This window comes from Mercenaria mercenaria, chromosome 15 (assembly GCF_021730395.1).
Source record: "Mercenaria mercenaria strain notata chromosome 15, MADL_Memer_1, whole genome shotgun sequence".
Classification (NCBI taxonomy): Eukaryota; Metazoa; Mollusca; class Bivalvia; order Venerida; family Veneridae; genus Mercenaria; species Mercenaria mercenaria.
Genome location: NC_069375.1, coordinates 49,564,745 through 49,585,182, shown reverse-complemented (window position 1 = coordinate 49,585,182; position 20,438 = coordinate 49,564,745). Strand labels below are relative to the sequence as shown.

Sequence of the window (20,438 nt, the reverse complement as noted above, 5' to 3'; positions counted from 1 at the left end):
TAAGCGACATTTGTTGTAAATCTTTCACGTACCATGGAACCTCAGAGAGACTGGGGCCTTGTTGATAATGACTGGCGTTGACTTCAAGTACTTTGGTAACAGTAGAGGAAATTCTGCTGTAAGTTCCCATCCGTTCTTGGCACAGGGAGCCAGCGATCTATCTAATCCGGAATACCTCGGTGTTTTCAGTGTGAAAAACTGTAACGCTCCGTGGTAAGATTGGAGTGACCGTTGGCTCATCGGGTTAGAAACTTGTATATCAAAATGTTTCCTGATGCCACGGCAGCCATGGAAACTGTATATCAACTGTTCTCTGTCGGGGATATCGACGTTTCCACGGAATGATATAGCCACCACATCACCTTCGTAAATCTGAAGCTCTTTCCGGTAACTTGTTGTGAAATACTTATATGCTTGGTTTGCGGTATGATTCTTTTCTCTATGTGGGTGGTCCACCATGGCAGTAAAAAGGATTGAGTAGACATTGCGCGGATCTTGAGAAATGCTGAGCATGACCTTATGCTTCACTATGAAGTTAACGAATGACTTCGTGACATTTTCAACATCACTGTACTTAAGCGATCCCTTTGTCTCTAATGAAATTAGCCTACAATAAAAGCAGATTCTTGTGTCAAATGCTCAAAAACTCATTAATGATAGGCTGGACATTTAGTATAAAATTTGTAACATATTATATCCGAGAGTAATTAGTAAGGTTGTATCCCCATTTTGCCTTTATTACACACGCTTTATTTTGCTGCCACTAAAGTAAGACGTATAAATTTGTCCAACTCCCCAGTATTTTATCTATGTACTTAAATCTCCCTTTATACTTTTTAAGATTCAATTCGTTTTATAGTGTTTGGTTTAATTGAAAGAGTGCGCTGAGCCATAACTGACCTTTTTGTACTACATGCGACATGCGTTATGCATGATTTTATTGTTACAATTCAATGACGGGAAGACATAATTTCAGTTTCATTTATCAGAATGACAGACAATATCAAATTTTAGAAATGTTCGATTATAAGGAAATAAAATAATAGAGGGCTTAAAAAAAGTCAATAGTTGGTCATTTGATAAACATTATACCATTAGGGTAAAACTAGATAAACGCAAAAAGATTAAACGGCTTTAGAACGATTTAAAAGCCGATAATTTAACAACTGAATTGCGGTTTAAAGATAATCTCTTTTTACATGAAGGAAATGATGAAATTCAAATGATAACATTTAAATTGTAATGCTTAAGTGATTTTAACCGTTCTTATCAGCAAGACTTTGGTTTATACTGTAACAGAAAATTAAGTATTTGAAGTGGCTTACTCTGGTATTATTGTGTTTCAAATACTTAATGAAATACGAGACCACTGTAATCAGTTCAGCGGTGATAGCCGTGATCGTATAGTGGTTAGTACTTCGCGTTGTGGCCGCGACAACCCAGGTTCGAATCCTGGTCACGGCAACGTCTGTGACAGTCGCTGTCTCGGCACAGCTGAACATTTTTTTCCGAGTACAACTGCAAAGTTTTCTCCATTCAATTGTGAAATTAGTAGAAAATATAAATTTTGAAAAAGCAGCTGTCACCTTGCCGACTTCTCATAAACAGAAAATCGAACAGCTTGTTCATCAGTTTCGTGGTTTTCCTCGATTTGACCGGTGACAATGTCAATGGTTTTACTGTCGTTATTTCCAAGGAGTTTAACTTTGACTTCTTCGTCTTCGCCAATCTGGGCAAGGTGGAAGGCCCGTTTGTTCGAGTCTCATGAAAAGAAAAATATTTATATATTTATAATGTATATACAGTTAAATGTCATAAGACACTTACATATAAAATCTAAATCTATATGAAATTATTAAATAACATGTTCAAAGAACTGCAGCTTACCACAAGAAGATATATTGATGTATGTTTAATAAGAATAGTGGGATGTAATAAATGAAAAGGTGGCGTTTAAGAAGATAGTTAAAATGGTATGCACCCAATTAAAATAATACAAGACTCGCTTTTTGATAAAGTCTACACAGGAGAAATTTCTGTAATGAAATGAGCAAAACCCGGTTTATTCTGAAGCGGAACTTTGTATACAGATACACTGAACTGACCCCATGAGCGTATACGACAAGAAAATACAACAACAACAACGAGTCCAAGTACAGGGAGACTTTGGTTTAAACATATTTTATTAGCGAGATAGTTTACAAAATACATATACAATCAACAGAATTCACAAAAACGCTTAGGATAGGATCGAAAGCCTAAGGCTTATATAGATCTTTTCCTGTATGAAACAGTTACACATTCAGGGTAGTATATGAGATTACTAATAGTCAATTTTCCATAAATGTCATGAAGTAATAACAATTATTATAACTGTAAAAAAAAGTGAAAATAATAAGTGTGAGACATGAAGACTTGACGAGAATGGGCAGATGGTATATTTCAAATATTATTCAAAACGTTTAGAAGACTCAATGAACCTATAGACTAATTTAAATATTGTAGTGTTTGTATCATCTGTTAGGTAGGAACTGCCATAGAGTAATAAATCAGTAGTAATATCAATATCCGAAGAAATTGAATTTACACCATCCAGTAGAATATTTCTTTCATCAATGTAAAACGGACAAGAGAGAAAGTAATGAAAATTCGATTCCTCACTTCCGCACTGGCATTGCGGTGAATCCACAATATTCCTTGCAAATAGATGCGCATTCAATGCGCTACATTCGGTACGCAAGCGGGTATGGAGAATTTGAAGTTTTCTTGGACCGAGAAAGAAGTAAGAGGGGACTTGTGGTGGCTTATTTATATTACTTAGAAGGTTCTTGAATATATTCAAGGACGGGGCATTTCTTAATTCATCAGGTAATGAGTTCCAGGCTCTTATTGTAGACGGAAAGAAGGAGTTGTAAAACAAAGACGTTTTACTTGCTATGGTGGGGATACAGTCTGGATTACGTAAGTTATATCTGGGTTCGCTAATTCTCGTAGGGATAAGAGAGTTTAGGTAGTCAGGGACAAGAGAATACTGAATTTTGTAAAACAATGTGAGTTTATGAATATAACGTCTATTTTCAAGCGTCTGCCAGCCTGTTTCATGATAAAGTTTTTCAAGTGATACTAATCTGGTTGTACCTGTCACGATTCTTGCCGCTTCAGTCTGAATTTTGTCGAATTCTTGTTTTTCATATAAATAACAGTTATCAAATACAACATCACTGTATTCCAAAAGAGGTCTTATAAAAGAAAAGTAAATAGTTTCTAATGACTTTCTATCAAGTTTGAATTTGAGTGACCTAATAACATTTACTCTACCCCAAGCTTTGTCCAGGATATAATTAAAATGTGAACGCCATGTACAATCATTAGAAAGAAATAGTCCTAAATGTTTATGTTCAGTTACTTCAGCAATTTGCTGATCTTTCATGACTATTGGTGGATGAAATGGTTTGTTATTTTTTCTAGATATTATCATAGAATTTGTCTTTTGGACATTAAAAGTAACTAGCCATGTTTCAGCCCACAATTCTATTTTCTGTAAATCACTATTAAGAATATTTGATGCATGAATAGGATCGTCCACTAATATCGACAGGCTGGTATCATCAGCAAAAAGTCTTATATTTGCTTGAATATCGCGCACAATGTCATTAATATAGATTAAAAATAGTAGGGGACCTAAAATAGAACCCTGGGGAACTCCTGCTTCAATTTTGGCCGACCTTGACGATTTACCATTAAGTTGTACTTGCTGATATCTATTCGACAAATAATTTTCAAACCAGGAAAGAACTTTATTTGACAGTCCAATTGCCTTAAGTTTTAAAAGTAGTCCCTTGTGCCATACTTTATCAAAAGCTTTGCTGATATCACAAAATACAACGCGCAATTCTTTACCAGAGTCCACAGCTTCACAAAATTTATGATATAAATATGTCAACTGGTTAGTTGTAGAATCGCGAGGTAAGAATCCAGACTGGTACTCTGTAAGGATATTGTTAACTACTAGATGGTTAAAAATATGTTTGTACATAACACGTTCAAAAACTTTACTCATGGTAGAAAGAAGAGAAATTGGTCTATAATTTGAAACCAGTGATGGGTCGTCCTTTTTATAAACAGGACATACATTTGCTAATTTCCACTGAGTAGGAAATATTCCTTCCTCGAGAGACTTATTAAAAATACAGCTTAAAGGAACACTTAACTGATCGGCTCCTTCCCTTAGAATACGATTGTTTATAAGGTCGGGACCAGTGGCCTTTCCAAGTGGAAGCGACTGCAAAATTGGAATAAGTTCATCAGGTTCAAAATGTATATTAGATAATTGGGTACTAATATTGTAGTGAGGTGGTTGGGGATCAGCTTGAGAATCAGCGTTTAGTTTTGTTTGAGCAACAAAGAAGTTATTGAATGCATTGGCCTTTTCAACATCATCCTGCAATGTATCTGAATTAACTTGTAGAGGTGGTATGGAATTAGTACAGCTTGGTGACATAAATGCCTTAATGACTGACCACCACGACTTATTGCCACGGTTATTTAATAGAGAGTCAATAGCTTTATCCGAATGTTGTTTTTTTGCAAGTTTGATATCAGATATAATTTGGTTGCGTAATGTGCGAAATTTATTCCAGTCAGAAGTAAGATTTGTTAAACGAGCACGGCGGTATAAGCGTTTACGTTTGCGGATCAGACATTTAATCGATGATGTTAGCCACCTAGGTTCATGTGGATTTATACGCACGGTTCGATTACGTATAAATCTTTCACAAAGGTCGTGTAAATACGAGGTAAAATTATTCACCCAAACATTAATATCCTGATTGTACAAAGCATTTCAATCTGTAATAGAGAGTTCGCGACGGAAGTCGTTATAGTTGCCTTTGTCATAAAGCCATACATGTCGTTTAAATGAAGTAGATTTTGGTTTCACAAATTTGAAGAAAGCAAATATGGGACAATGAAAACGAATATTCTGCTCTAAAAAGGGATCTCCAACTCCACATATAAGGAGGGAGCTTTTGTTACGAAGTAAGAAAAGATCAATAATGGATGATGAATGTTCGGTAAAGTGTGTCGGCTCATCAATACATTGTGTAAGCCCAAACCGGGTACATAAAGCAGTAAGTTTCCTAGCGGAAGTAGTATTGGCTGGATTTAAATTAAAGTCCCCAGTTATAATTAGGTCTTCGATTCCAGTATTGTATGCTAAGTCAATAGATTCTTCAATACGTTGATCTGTAAAAGCATTTGAATTAGGTGGGCGATAAAACAAGCCAAGAAGAAGTTTCTTGTTCTTATGAACTAGAATTTCAATCCATATACACTCAATTCCAATAATTTCGAGGTCATACCGACGTTTATACGACAAGGAACTTTTCACATATAAAATAATTCCACCGTAACCACCCAAGTCACGGTCTTTACGTTCGGGTAGTTGAAAAGTTGGTAAAAGGAGCTGATCGTTAGTAATATCAGGCGATAACCATGTTTCCGAAAAGGCCATTATGTCAAAATGAGAAAGTTCAGCTTGAATTAATGTAAGTTTTGGTAAAAGACTTTGCACGTTGTAATGCACAACAGAAAAATTATGTGACAAATTAAAAGACACGTCGCTGTCAGTCGACGTTTCCTCAATATTGACTAAAGGACCAGGGTTAGGATGAACATCTCCAGAGAGCAGTAATAAATAAAAAGTCAACGTTAAAAATATAAGTACGGCTAATAGGGCTATCAGGCTGTTTGCAAACCTGGTGTTTTCTAGATACAACTCTGATATGACGAATTTCTTCTTTAAGAAATGCACACCAGAAGAAGTACTTAGTAGCACCGACCTTGTGTGACTGACACTATTACAAAATGAAAATGCGTATTGTGGTCTATTTAAAACCCATATTAAAATACAAAAATGAACTAATAAATTAAATCTGAGTATTCCAACGTAATTTGGCAAGGCTGGCTTCCTATTGGTTTTGATACCATGAGTCATGTAACTCCGGATAAAAGGAAGATGAATGCTATTTCGCCAGCCATGAAAAATATACAGTAACAAGCTGCCCTCTCGTCAAGTGTGAAATAAGAAACTATGATTGAACAATAAAACTGATAATACATGAGATCGATAAGAAACGGTCTTTGTATCGTTAAATAGTTAGTGTACATCAAAACATACTATGTTACTATGTTTTCAACTTCTAGGTAAAATTTTCGAAGATAATGTCATAAAAGAGGTAGTACATCAGGAATATAATTTTCAATGCATGATTGAGAATAACAAAAAGCTAAGTGTACTAGTTTGACCAATTACCAGTAAATAAAGTAAAAATGTAGTGCGTGTTTGTAGTCTAAAGTAGTCATACATGTATACAGCTGTGTGTAGTTCCAGGTGGGTGTTGAACATATGATAAGGACCGAAAAAATATTATTATCAATCCAATAGCAAAAAGGTAAGTGTACTAATTAGACCCATAAACAATAAGTAATTTAGAAATAAAGTGAGAACTTGTACTCTAAAGTAATCATACAAGTTCACAAATCTTAAAAGTAATCATACATGTATGCAGCTGTGTGCAGTACAAGGTAGGTTTTGAACACATTATGAGCAGCGAAAAATATTTTATCAATACATGATTGAGAATGGCAAGAAGGTAAGTGTACTGGTTAAACCCATTAACAGTAAACGATGTAGAAATATAGTGCGTGTTTGTAGTCTAAAGAAGTCATACATGTATACAGCTATGTACAGTACTAGGTAGGTTCAACACATGATATTTCTATCAGTGCATGATTGGTTAAACATATTAACAATAAGTAAGGTAGAAATATAGCACGTGTTTGTAGTCTAAAGTAGTCATACATATATACAACTGTGTGTTGTACTAGGTAAGTTCCTAACACATGAATAGCGGAGAAACTATTTTTATGAATGACAAGAAGATAAGAGTACTAGCTAACCCAATTAATAAGTTATGTAGAAATGTGATGCGTGCTTGTAGTCTAAAGTAGTCATACATGTATCCAGCTGTGTGTTGTACTGGGTAAGTTCAAAACACATGATAAGCGGAGAAACTATTTTTATGAATAACATATGAGATAAGAGTACTGACTAACCCAATTAACAGTAAGTTATATATAGTGCGTGCTTGTAGTCTTAAGTAGTCATACATGTATACAGCTGTGTGTTGTACTAGGTAAGTTCATATATAACACATGATAAGCGGAGAAACTATTTTTACGAATGACAAGGGAGTACTGGCTAACCAATTAATTTACAATATGTTATATGAAAATATAGTGCGTGCTTGTAGTCTAAAGTAGTCATACATGTATACATTTTGGTGCAGTATTAGATAGGTTCTTACCACTTAATTAGCAGTGAAGATTATTTTTATTAGTGCATGACTGCGAATAGCAAGTTGATAAAAACTATTAAAGATAAGTAATGCAGATATGTAGTGAGTTTTTGTAGTCTAAAGTAGTCATACATGTATCCAACTGTGTGTAGTACTAGCCAGGTTCTTATCACATAATAAACAGCCAAGAATATTTTTATGAATATCAAGAAGACAAGTGTACTGGTTAGACCAGTTCACAATAAATAATGTAAAGATATAGTGCGTGCTTGCAGTCTAAAGTAGTAATACATGTATACAATTCGATGCAGTACTAGATAGGTTCTTAATACATGATAAGCAGCGAAAAGTATTTTTATTAATGCAAGGTTATAATATCAAGAAGATGAGTGTATTGGTTTAAACCAATTGTCAATACATAATGTAGACTTGTAGTGCGTGCGTGTAGTTTTATGTAGACATCGTACGTGTGTACAAACTGTACGCAGTACTAGGTAGGTTCTTAAACCATGATAAGAGGTGAAAATATGAAAACATTTTTTATCAATGCATAATTGAAAATAACAAGAAGGTTAGAGCCATTAATAATACATAATGTGGAAATATAGTACGTATTTGTAGTCTAGAGTAGTCATACATGTATACAACTGTGCTCAGTACTATGATGGTTCTCAACACATGATATTTTTATCAGTACATGATTGAGAAAAACAAGACAATACGTGTACTGGTTAAACCAATTTGCAATAAGAAATGCAAAAATATAGTAAGTGCTTTTAGTCTAAAGTAGTCTTACTTAACCCATAATAAGCAGCAAAGATATTTCATCAATGCATAAATGAGAATAGTAAGAAAATAAGCGCATTTGTGAAACAATTAACAAATCATAATAATGTAAAAATATAGTACGGGCTTTTGGTCTTGAGTACCCGTACATGCATAAATGCAATTGTGTGCAGTATTAGGTAATTTCTTAACATATGATAAAAACAGCGACCAACGAGTTCAATACCATAAAGTCAACACTGAGCAGTGTACATGAAAAACAGATAAAGATAACGCTTACATGCATTGGAGTTGTTGGGACTATCTCTCTTTATAGCTGTGGTACGTAAAAGATAGAACTTCCATACTAGTAATACACAGAGATATGCATTCTATCAAAAATATACAATTTATAAATGTTTGAATTTAACCAAGATTTCGATATGGCTTATTATTTAAAATAATCAACACATTTAATACAATGCCATGTACCTTTAAAAACGCAATACATGTTCGATATTTCAGATGTACTAAACATTTTTAAGCTACATGGGAGGTTACCGGCTTGAACCAAAACAATTAAATACTGTCATAGTCAATACACTTACTATGCGAGGCAACCCTGCAAAGGACAAAAAGCAATAAAAAAATGCGATAAAAAATTGCTATACAGTAGCTACTTTTGTATACGTTCGGTATTGGGTAAATCCCGTGCATTTAGACAAGGTATAAACAAAATTCAACCAACATACCAGTAACATGTTAATATAATAGAATATTTATGCGATAAATGCAAGAGAAATCACGTGTTTAACTAAGCGCATCGGCATGCGAATGTCCCAAGCTGTGTCTGTAGTATACATCACAACTAAGATAACGTGTACAGTCATCACTGTCTTGGCGATTTTGCAACCTCGGCGTAAGAACGAGGTCTACAAGAACTTTTAAGTTCATCAATCGAATCAATCGCACGAATCTTGTTGTCAAGGAACCGGACAAGAATAGAACCATCAGACGACCAAGCGTCAGCAATGAGATTTTCTTGTTTCAATTTTCGCGCCTGATACAGTAGGAGACTACGTTTGCGCGTAAGGTCCTCGTTGACAAAGCAGCCGCTATATCCGCTCGTCTTCAGTTTAGAGCGCTTATTATATAGTTTCTGACGGGATCTGTAAGTGCCAAATTTGACAAGTATATCTCGTGGCTTCGGATTGCCGGATCGGTCACTTGAAGTCTTGGATTTACCTACACGGTGTGACCGGTCAATTTCATCAATGGTCAGATACGCCCCAACAGGCTCGGCTACCGACAGTATCAAATTATCCGTGTCTTCATCGCTTTGCTCGGCAATACCGGATACTCGGAGACTATTTCGTCTGCTGTACTGGTGTGCCCGGTCCTGTTCCATTTCTAATGAAAGTACGCGGCTCCGTAGCTGCTCGTTCTCAGCTTCCAGTGTTTGTATTTTATCATGCACTTTGTCGTTAAGACGATTAACTATTTCTGGAACAAGACTTGAGACCAGACTTTGGACCATAGACTGCATCTGGGACTTAAAAGAGTCTGATAGTTGATTAGATATAAAGGTCAAGTCATCAGGCGAGAAAGACTTGATGCACTTTGCTCGCGGATTCACCCGTTGGTGAGAGCTCAGAGTTAGTACTTTGCTGATCGGTCAAAGGCATGCTTTCTGGGCTAGCTAATTTGTACTTTTTGATGTCAGACAAATCTTCAGGAGACGAGAGTTCACGCTTTGATGATGTCGTTTGTGGAGTAGAACTTAAGCTCATTACGTATCAGTCGCACAACTACACACATATACACGATACACATGTATTGACAGGTAAAGCTGATATTTCTTTGCTAAGAGTCGCAATTTATTCCCCGCAGTATAGTTCGAAAATCATGTAGCGTAACACCAGTACAACGTCCACTGCTGTTACATAATAGTTCGTAATGTTATGATAATAGATCCTCAGGTAAGATGGCGAACGAGAACAATGGGTATTGTAGCTATCTAACCGACTGATTTTCAGTAGAAAAAACATAAATAGAAAGTACCTCTTAAAGTCAATCCTCACAAAACTAATCACAATTTATGTCGTACACATTCATAATTCACACTGTCCAAAATTAAGACCAATAAGAGCCTAAAAGTCTTATTTTCACATAATTTGTCGAGAGCGTAGAAACACACGGCTACCCTTCAAGGGCGACAACTTATCCCCTTACAGGGAGACTTTGAGGGTTTTGCCGCGATGATATTTCATTACCTTTCATGCTGCCACACGGCATGTAAAGAGTGCTACTGGGATAGGTAAACAAATACAGATGGTCCTACGGAAGCACAGATATGGAAGCATACAATGCCACAATGAAAATGACTGAAGACTGGATTTGTTCATAATAACCAAATATGAGACAAGCTTATTAGTACATGCTTTAATAAAAGAATTCACAGCGATCACTTATGGTGATCACTGACGTGTACGTCCAAAATCACTTCATTGAACCGTAAAATGAGGTCTAGATCAACGGCTGAAATTTCGCTCAATTCATTATTCGATGATGTATGGTTAAGACTCTTTTAATATTTTTGTTACCTCCCTTCAAGCGAATTTTTATTTTAAGACTTTGCAAGTAATATAACATACACTGCCAAACAAAGCTAACGGGTCAAATGTCCAGTACCTGTTTACATCAGTGCGTGGAGAGAAACCCGTAACAAAATGCTCAGAAATGAAATAATCAGGTTTTGAAGTTTTTTGTACTTTAATCATTAAAACAATTATGTTTGGAGTAATGTATTAGTATTTAATATATATTGTACATATATGCATTAATAGAATGCATTTGGTGATGGGTGTAAATACCTTGTAAATTAAGTACAGCGCATATTTTCACAATTGTATGGTATTTAATTGGTTCTTAGTTATATAAATGCAATTTTTTCATGGAGATTTTTAATTGGGAAATAAATTGTTATGATGGTTATATATGTTAAAATATGAGTTTCACAATGCAGCATATAAACATCAATGTAAAACGCTAAAATTCCGTTTCCGCATTCCAATGCCGTAAATGGTTCTTACAAATAAAATACTATCACTTTTTTTTCTTTTGTATTTTTTTTCTTGTTTCCTACGTTTTACAATGAATGTCATATTTATGTACAGAGAACTGTACCTTTTATGCAATGTATACTTTGGTTCTGAAAAACAATTTTTAAGTGTTATTTATGACAATGGGTAACATAAAAATAATTTCGTACAATTGTAGAGGCTTACGTGACAGTAGAAAAAGAGCTGATATGTTTTGTTTTCTGAAAGAGATGGGGGCTGATATATATTGTTTACAAGATTTGCATTTTACAGCTGATATGAATAAAACTTTGTATACAGAATGGAATGGAGAATGTTTCTTTAGCTTTGGCGAAACAAATTCTAGAGGTGTGGGCATTTTGTTTAAACGAAATATAGATTTCAATATTTATAATACATTGTATGATGTTGAAGGTAATTATGTTATACTAGACTTAAGTTTTGATTCAAAACGTTTCACCTTAATAAACATATATGGACCGAATGTTGATAAACCATCTTTTTATGAATACATTTTTCAGAGTATTGATAATATTGGAAATGATACATACATATGGTGTGGCGATTTTAATCTTGTTTTAAACACTGACCTAGATTATTACAATTATAGATCCTTAGATAATAATAAAAAAGCTAGAGAAGTTTTATTAAGAGCTGTAAACGAGAGACATTTATATGATCCCTTTAGAGAATTGAATGGTGTTATACGTAAATTTTCATGGAGAAGAAACTAATCCTCTGCAACAGGCGAGACTAGATTTTTTTCTTGTTACAGAAGATTTCTACCACATGTTAGAAATTGTACTATTGACATAAGCTATAGGTCTGATCACTCAGTAATTATTTTGTCTTTAAATTTTGAGGAAGTTACACACGGCAAAGGTCTTTGGAAGTTTAATAATTCACTACTATATGATATTAATTATCTTGAGTGTATAAATAAAAAAATAGAAGAAGTTAAATTACAGTACTGTTTACCAGTTTACAATTTATCTAATATTGGCGAAATAAGTAACGACTGTTTGCAATTTACAATACATGATCAGCTTTTTTTGGAAATTCTTTTAATGGAGATAAGAGGACAGACTATTTCATATTCAAGTTACAAAAGTAAGGGTCGTAAAACAAGGGAACATTATTTAATTTCCAAAATAAAAGAACTTGAAGAAAATCTTTGTGAAAATAGTAAAGTGCTCCTGTCAACTTTTCAAACAGAATTACAAACTTTAAGACAAGAAAAAATGCAAGGATATTTTATTCGTTCTAGAGCTAAATGGATAGATGACGGAGAGAAACCGTCAAAATATTTTTGTAATTTAGAAAAAAACCATTATACCTCTAAAACTATACCTTTCTTGGAAAAAGATGACAAAACTGTTATATACAATCAACAAGAAATTTTGAAAGAAGCTGGAACCTTTTATAAAAAGTTATATGCTAAGAATGATAATATAACTGTGACAAATCTAGATGACTATCTAACCGGTGTAAATATACCTAAATTAAACGATGCACAAGCAAATAGTTTAGAAGGTTTTCTCTCTTATACTGAGGTTTCTGAAACTTTAAAAAATATGAAGAATGATAAAAGTCCGGGGTCAGATGGGTTTACTTCAAACTTCTTTAAAGTTTTTTGGAAGCAAATTGGACATTTTTGTTGTAAGAGCTATTAACTATGCATTTATGAAAGGTGAATTGTCAACTACACAAAAACAAGGCATTATTATTTGTATACCTAAAGGAGATAAACCTAAACAGTACTTAAAAAACTGGAGACCTATAACTTTACTAAACACTGTTTATAAATTAGCTTCAGGATCTTTAGCAAAACGGTTAAAATCGGTACTAGATATTCTTATAAATACAGATCAAACGGGATTTATTAAAGGAAGGTTATAGGCGAAAATACACGTCTAATATATGACATTATGCATTTTACTGAAAATAATAATATACCAGGTCTTTTAATGATGATTGATTTTGAGAAGGCGTTTGATACCTTATCGTTTGATTTTATTAATAACACTCTTGATTTCTTTAAGTTTGGTCCTATGTTCAGAAAATTGATTTCATTGTTTTATACAGATACGCAAACTTCCGTGCAGTTAAATGGTTTTCTGTCTGATTTCTTTAGGATTGAACGTGGTTGTCGTCAAGGAGACCCAATAAGCCCCTACATCTTTATATTATGCGCAGAGATCTTAGCACATAAAATTCGAAATAATAAAGACATAAAAGGTATTGTTATAGACGGCGTTGAATATAAAATAAGTCAGTTTGCTGATGATACCTCTATACTCCTTGATGGAACAGATAATTCATTAAACTCTAGTTTAAACATTTTGAATGAATTCGCAAAATATTCAGGGTTAAAAGTAAATTTTGAAAAAAACACATGTTGTTTGGATAGGATCTCTCAAGTATACTACAAGATCAATTAAAACAAAATGGAAATTGAATTGGAATACACATGCGTTTGAACTTCTTGGACTTACATTTCATATAGACTTAGAAAAAATGATTGAAATTAATTTCAAAGAGAAAATTGACAAAATAAAGAGCAGCATTTCATACTGGAAGAAACGACAACTTACTCCAATAGGTAAAATAACAGTAATAAAATCCCTTCTTTAACCGTTATTAACGCATCTTTTTACATCCTTACCAAATCCTTCAGCACAGATGTTGCAGCAAATTCATACCTTATTCTATGAATTTCTTTGGCAAGGCCACCAAAAATAAAAGTTTAGTTTTAGTTAAAAGTTATGCCGAGGGTGGTCTTAAAATGGTTGATATTGTATCTTATATGAAAAGTTTAAAATTAACGTGGTTACGTAGAGTATTGACAGTTCAATCAAATAAATGTTATAGTCTAACAAATAATATTGTACATTTTGAAAAATTGTTTAATTTTGGAAAAGATTACGTTGATATATTAGTAAAACAAATTAAAAACCCTTTCTGGAAGATGTTCTGTGCTCGTACTCTCATTTCATTGATGTTTTTCCAACTGACACAATGAATAAAATTCTAGATTCGCCACTGTTTTATAATCATTGATTCAAATCGATAAGAAACCTGTTTTCATGAAATATCTTTATCAAAGAGGAATAAGGTTCGTGAAAGATATAATGAATACAGATGGCAGTATAATTGATCGAGTAGAATTGGAAAGAAAAACTGGTATAAATATCAATTTCCTTGTATTTGCAGCAATTCGAAATATCTTAAATAAACTAATGAAAACGGTAAAATCAAATGAAAGCGATGCAAATATTGAATGTGAATTTCCTATTATACCACTGTATTTAAAACCTATCTTATCCTCTAAGAAAGGAACGAATCATATATACAATATTCTTGTTAGAAACAGAGACATTCCTACTTGTCATGATAAATGGATGAATATTTTTGAAATTCATAATTCAGAATGGGAAGAAATTCATGGCTGGGTTTTTAAAAATTAGTAATGATTCCTACTTACAATGGCTGCAAACAAGAATTGTTCATCGAATTTTAGGAACAAATGTTCTGTTGTATAAAATGAAGATATCCACAACAGAATTATGTTCTTTTTGCAAACTAGAAAAAGAAACTTTGCTTCATTTGTTCTGGGAGTGTACTTATATACAATCATTACTTGGAGATATAACGAATATAATTAAACGCTTTGATGTAAAATTTTACGTAGATAATAAGTCTTTTATTTTAGGATATACTAAAAACCAAGAAGAAACTTTTAACATTTTGAGTCTGGAAATAAAAAGATATATTTTTTTTGTGTAAAAGAAAAGAAACCATTCCATCGCTGCAAGGGTTAAGAAATAGTTTAAAGTTTGCCTCTTCAATTAATAGCGAAACAGATAAAGCTGGGAAAATTAAAGCTCACTGGTCACTTATACAAAAGCTAATTGGTCAATAATTGTAAATAGATATAATTTTTATAAATATCATTATAATGAATTGCGTTTCTGTACGTGAATATGGCTATTTATATATACTTATATATTTGTAGTATCTGTTTATCTTGTACTATGTGCTGAGGCCTCAGACCATAAACATAATTGTATAGTTATCTCCCCTGAACATTGTCATTACGGAATCTTTTTTTCCTAAGTTTTTCTTATATCCTACATTTAACTCATTTGTATGTATGTATTTGTAAGGTTAGCATGGGATGGTTCCCCGACCCATGTCTAACCATGTGACGGGGAGAATAAACGGGGTCACCCATTGGGGCCTCAAAAAAAAAAAAAAAAAAAAAAAAAAAACAAAGCTAACACTGTATTTATTCTGGACAATTAAGAAAATGGAAAACGAATTCAGTTAAGGGGCTTGAATCTTAACTTTGAGTTCCAGTAGTTATAATACAAACATCATAATTACTGATTTTCGTCTACCTGTTACAAAAGGCGAAGCCACTGAAAGTCGTCTTGGAGATTGCACTGGTGACAGGTATGGTGACAACAATGACTGAGAACTACTCCGGCTGGCTGAAGTTTTAATATCCGGTCGTCGAGGGGAAACTGACACGTAAGGTACATCAAACGCTAACGATTCTGAAACATAAACCCTATAATAAGAACAAGTACATACACCAAAACTTTTGAAAAGGGAGACATTCATACTAAGGAAAACTTCAAACCAGTTTGTTGTTGAAACTACCTTCATAAATGTGTGAATAAACCTTTCTTGGGACTGCAAAAATGAGACAAATGCAATATAATGAAGCGTCAAGGATCTCTTCACTCTTTAGCTGTTTTAAATAATAACTGAGTCGACTATGATATTTAACAATTACTTGTGAAAAGAATAAAGTGAAATTCAAATTGGTTCAAACTGCAAAAAATAGAGAAGCATCATTAGAGCCAGGTATGAGAGGTCTCAAACTCGACAATGAAAACAACAAGTCTATAACAACCTAGTATTTTTAGAAAAAGATCGTAAAGACAAGTAAATATGAAACATTTAAACTGTTATTTTCCACCACAAAAGTATGTGTGGGTTTAACTGGCTCTAAAGAATTACAGAGAAATCCCTATTACAAATCCGTTGGGAATAATTCGCATTTGCATTGATATCGAAAACTGCACTAAAACGTATTTTTGGAAGACATGTGGCTATGACCTAGTTTGCAGAAATAACACAAATGGCAAACCATACCCGGCTGATCTCCGTCGATACAGATCTGTACTAAAGGACTGGAGGAAACAATAACACAGGCTTTCTTGTTTTCTTCTTTTCCACAGAACTCGGCAAGTACAGAATCATTTACAGGAACTACCTGATATAAAATAATTTTCTTTTATATTTAAGACTCAGGACATTATAGTTCTCATCAAAAGCAGACCGACTTCCGATCTTGAAATTACTCGTGACCTAACCATGTCGGCTATGTTATGATCTGCAATCCATTTAATAATCTGAATCTTGTCTAAAATGTGTATTTGCAAATTTCACAATAAGAACTTACTAATATTAGTTTATTAAATGTGTGATTTTCGATTTCGTAAAACATGTATCGAAGTACTTTGTGTCATATAGTTATCCCAGTGGAAGAAACTTCCAATAGGAAAATACAGGGCAAGTTTTGAAAATGAAAAAGTTCACAGACACAGAATGTTCTGCTGTTTGGTGTCTTGTCATGCAAAAATACCAGTACTTTTAAATAATTTTACACGAGAATCTTTCATTGAATAATTACGCTATTCCTGAATTTTTCTTATGGAAATCAAAATCTTCCATGGCAAGACTGGTTTCCATTCAACAAAGGAATGTTTCTTGGTGTTATATCCATCTTCTAAGATGAAAACAAAACAAAACAGAATTAATGGAAATGTCAACCACAGACTGTGCTGCATAAGAAATGTTTGCCACTTTGACTATTATTATTATTATACCAGATTTATATAGCGCCCTTTTCATGATCAATTTCACGTTCAAAGGCGCTTTACATAGTTCAAATGCAGCCACACAGGGTGCATAATTCATCCTCTACTAGTACAGACACAGAGCGATCTGACCAGAGGGATAGAGTGAGACAAAGTCCCCACGACAGAGAGATCAGAAATCAGATACAGGCTTGTCCGACTAACTTAGCCTAGCTCGTTGCGAATAGACAGTCTGGTTCTTTAACGCGCCCAGTGTATAGCACTGATACACGCAAGGATTGCCTGGGTTCCTGACCAGTACACCTCTAGTTGGGTGGGAAACACTGAAAAGCGTTTCTGAAAATTCCCGAGTAGCTGCCGGGGATCGAACCCCCGACCTCAGGATAGGAAGGCCAGTGTGCAAACCACTGAGCTATCCGTCCACCCCTACACAATGACTTTGTGATAGTCGATTCCCAAGCCGATTTTTCTACTTCAAATTGTAGAATGAGAAAATATATTATTTTTTTTCCGACTGTATAGAAACTTCCTGTTATGTAATCATGGTTATATCTTACTTAATAGCATTTAATTAAAAGTCATCAAAAGAAACAATCGAAGAAGAATATAGAATATAAAATGTTTTATTAAATCGTACTTGGAAACCCTATATTGAATGAATAATATATAAATAGGAAACTTGCAAACATAAAATTCTGCTTAAATATTTACAAAGAAAACAACATCATGTATTCTTATAATACTGTACAGCATAGAATCTATAGGGAGTAGCGGTTCATGTTATAGGTGGCTATTTTAGAAATTCAAAATGGCGCTCTACGTTAGTGCTTACAGTGCTTGATTGCCAATATTTTTAAGTTTGTGTTTTCGTGATAGCAAATAGACACAGGTATATGTTCTCTTCTGGATACGCATGAAATACTGATTACCTGCATGTTTACTGACTTTTGTTCCAAAGAGGAAAAAACGTGCATTTTGACACGGTCATCAATTACACTGTTTACTTCAAGGTTATGTGCTGCCATGGCGACGGAAGTCATGCGTGGTCTTGTCACAACAGCAAGTGTGCATGGCTCTGACAGGATGTGACGTACTCCATAGTACACCTAGAAGGACGAAAGTTGTAAGATGGGTGCGTATTTGGTTAAATGTTCAATGCATACGCAATTAAAACCAGTGCATATAACAAGCAAATCATTTGTCAACCCTGCATTGCAAAGCAAATAAAACTATAGGATTTCTAAATTGCAGGAGAGACATTGTTACACATCCAGGTGTTACGCCTTCGATAACCTCTCTTGAATAGAATCAATCAAACCCAGTCTGCTACTTTTTTGCTTGGTTGTGTTGTATGTTTCCGATGGATCTCCGTATAAATTCTATTAACTATAACATCAATATTTTTAAATGCCATGTGGCGGCTGTTAAACTTTCTCCCATACTTGGACAAAGTGTTCTTATATGTTATTATGATTAGGGATCATTCAATATATATGTATAATAGAATTCCGCTTTGCCAGTGCTATTGTGAGGAGTCATTCAATATATATCCATAATAGAGTTCCGCTTTGCCAGTGCTATTGTGAGGGGTCATTCAATATATATCTATAATAGAATTCCGCTTTGCCAGAGCTATTGTGAGGGGTCATTCAATATATATCCATAATAGAATTCCGCTTTGCCAGTGCTATTGTGAGGGGTCATTCAATATATATCTATAATAGAGTTATTGTGAGGGGTCATTCAAAATATATATCCATAATAGAATTCCGCTTTGCCGGTGCTATTGTGAGGGGTCATTCAATATATATCCATAATAGAGTTCCGCTTTGCCGGTGCTATTGTGAGGGGTCATTCAATATATATCTATAATAGAATTCCGCTTTGCCAGTGCTATTGCGAGGGATCATTCAATATATATCTACAATAGAATTCCGCTTTGCCAGTGCTATTGCGAGGGATCATTCAATATATATCTACAAGAGAATTCCGCTTTGCCAGTGCTATTGCGAGGGGTCATTCAATATATATCTACAAGAGAGTCCCGCTTTACCAGTGTTATTGCGAGGGGTCATTCAATATATATCTACAAGAGAGTCCCGCTTTGCCAGTGCTATTGCGAGGGGTCATTCAATATATATCCATAATAGAGTTCCGCTTTGCCAGTGCTATTGCGAGGGATCATTCAATATATATCCATAATAGAATTGCTATTGTGAGGGATCATTCAATACATGTATATATCTACAATAGAATTCCGCTTTGCCATTGCTATTGCGAGGGGTCATTCAATATATATCTATAATAGAATTCCGCTTTGCCAGTGCTATTGTGATGGGTGTTGTACATTTCATTACCCCTAAAGAATGAACACAGTCAAGCCGAGTCTGCTATTACTTTTGCTCGATTGCTTTCTATGCAACTAATGGAATTTTGTTACCTAAATATTTATTTTCCCTTGTACAACTTTTTTGTCAATTGAATGAGAATAAATCATTATAAGCTAGGCAGCCCAACATCTAAGGACCGAAGCTTCGAGAATTAAAGTTGGAGCTCATAAAACGCGTTCTAAACAAAATATTTTGGGGCTTATGTAAACAAGAAAAAGGGAATTTCAATAATATTTGGCGTAGTTCTTCTAACTGGCAGAGTCACTGGCACAATTACCTTGTTAATGTCATCAATTTTGACAATATCTGCAGTATATCTATCGGCGTCCTTCCACTGTCCATTATGATCTTGTTGCCGTATGACTAACTCCTGCCACTTTTCTACATACCAGTGTGCTATAGGAATGTTTACCATTAGTTCATCCTTAAATAAATAATTAGGTCACTGCGAATGTATTGCAGAGCATCTACGGTAAGTTTTTAATCACATTTGATTTTAAGGCATCTGTCGGGACTAGACATAGCATTATCAAGAATGAAAGGTACACGAGGACAAAGATCAAATAGAAACAAGCAAATTCGACGCATTAATATCCCACGCCGAATGGGTTTGTGGTGAGGAATTTGTAACCCCGCCGAATGGGTTTGTGGTAAGGAATGGCAAAGAAATATATCCGGCAAAAACTTAAGGGTGTTACTAGGAAGCAAATAATTGCATTACATTTGAAAGTAAAAGAACTGATGTCCTTAAGGACATCAGCACAATCAAGTAAGTAAGAAATCTGGAACCTGGGTGGTGACGGGAGGGGGTGGAAGATTTGAAAAAACTATTTTTAGGGGTGGGGAGCTGGATGACCGTGTGTGGGTAAAACACTTTGCATGTTGATTAATATTCATGTAATGTTTAAGGGTAAAAAAATGAAAAACGAAAAA

At 34.4% G+C, this 20,438-nt stretch overlaps 1 protein-coding gene and 1 non-coding gene across 2 annotated transcripts in view; one reads left to right on the top strand and one right to left on the bottom strand.

The window, feature by feature from the left end:
- LOC123554156 (uncharacterized) overlaps positions 1-20,438 on the bottom strand; it is a 51,130-nt gene that overhangs the window by 4,056 nt on the left and 26,636 nt on the right. The window contains exons 5-10 of the mRNA XM_045344095.2: positions 19,783-19,929; positions 18,045-18,221; positions 16,388-16,508; positions 15,625-15,783; positions 1,587-1,761; positions 33-607 (exon numbers count right to left, since the gene is read on the bottom strand). Of these exons, the coding sequence (XP_045200030.2) occupies positions 33-607; positions 1,587-1,761; positions 15,625-15,783; positions 16,388-16,508; positions 18,045-18,221; positions 19,783-19,929 (1,354 nt within the window). The remainder of the gene's footprint in view (positions 1-32; positions 608-1,586; positions 1,762-15,624; positions 15,784-16,387; positions 16,509-18,044; positions 18,222-19,782; positions 19,930-20,438) is intronic.
- On the top strand, positions 1,393-1,464 carry Trnah-gug (transfer RNA histidin (anticodon GUG)). The gene has a single exon. It is a non-coding gene; the product is annotated as a tRNA-His (tRNA).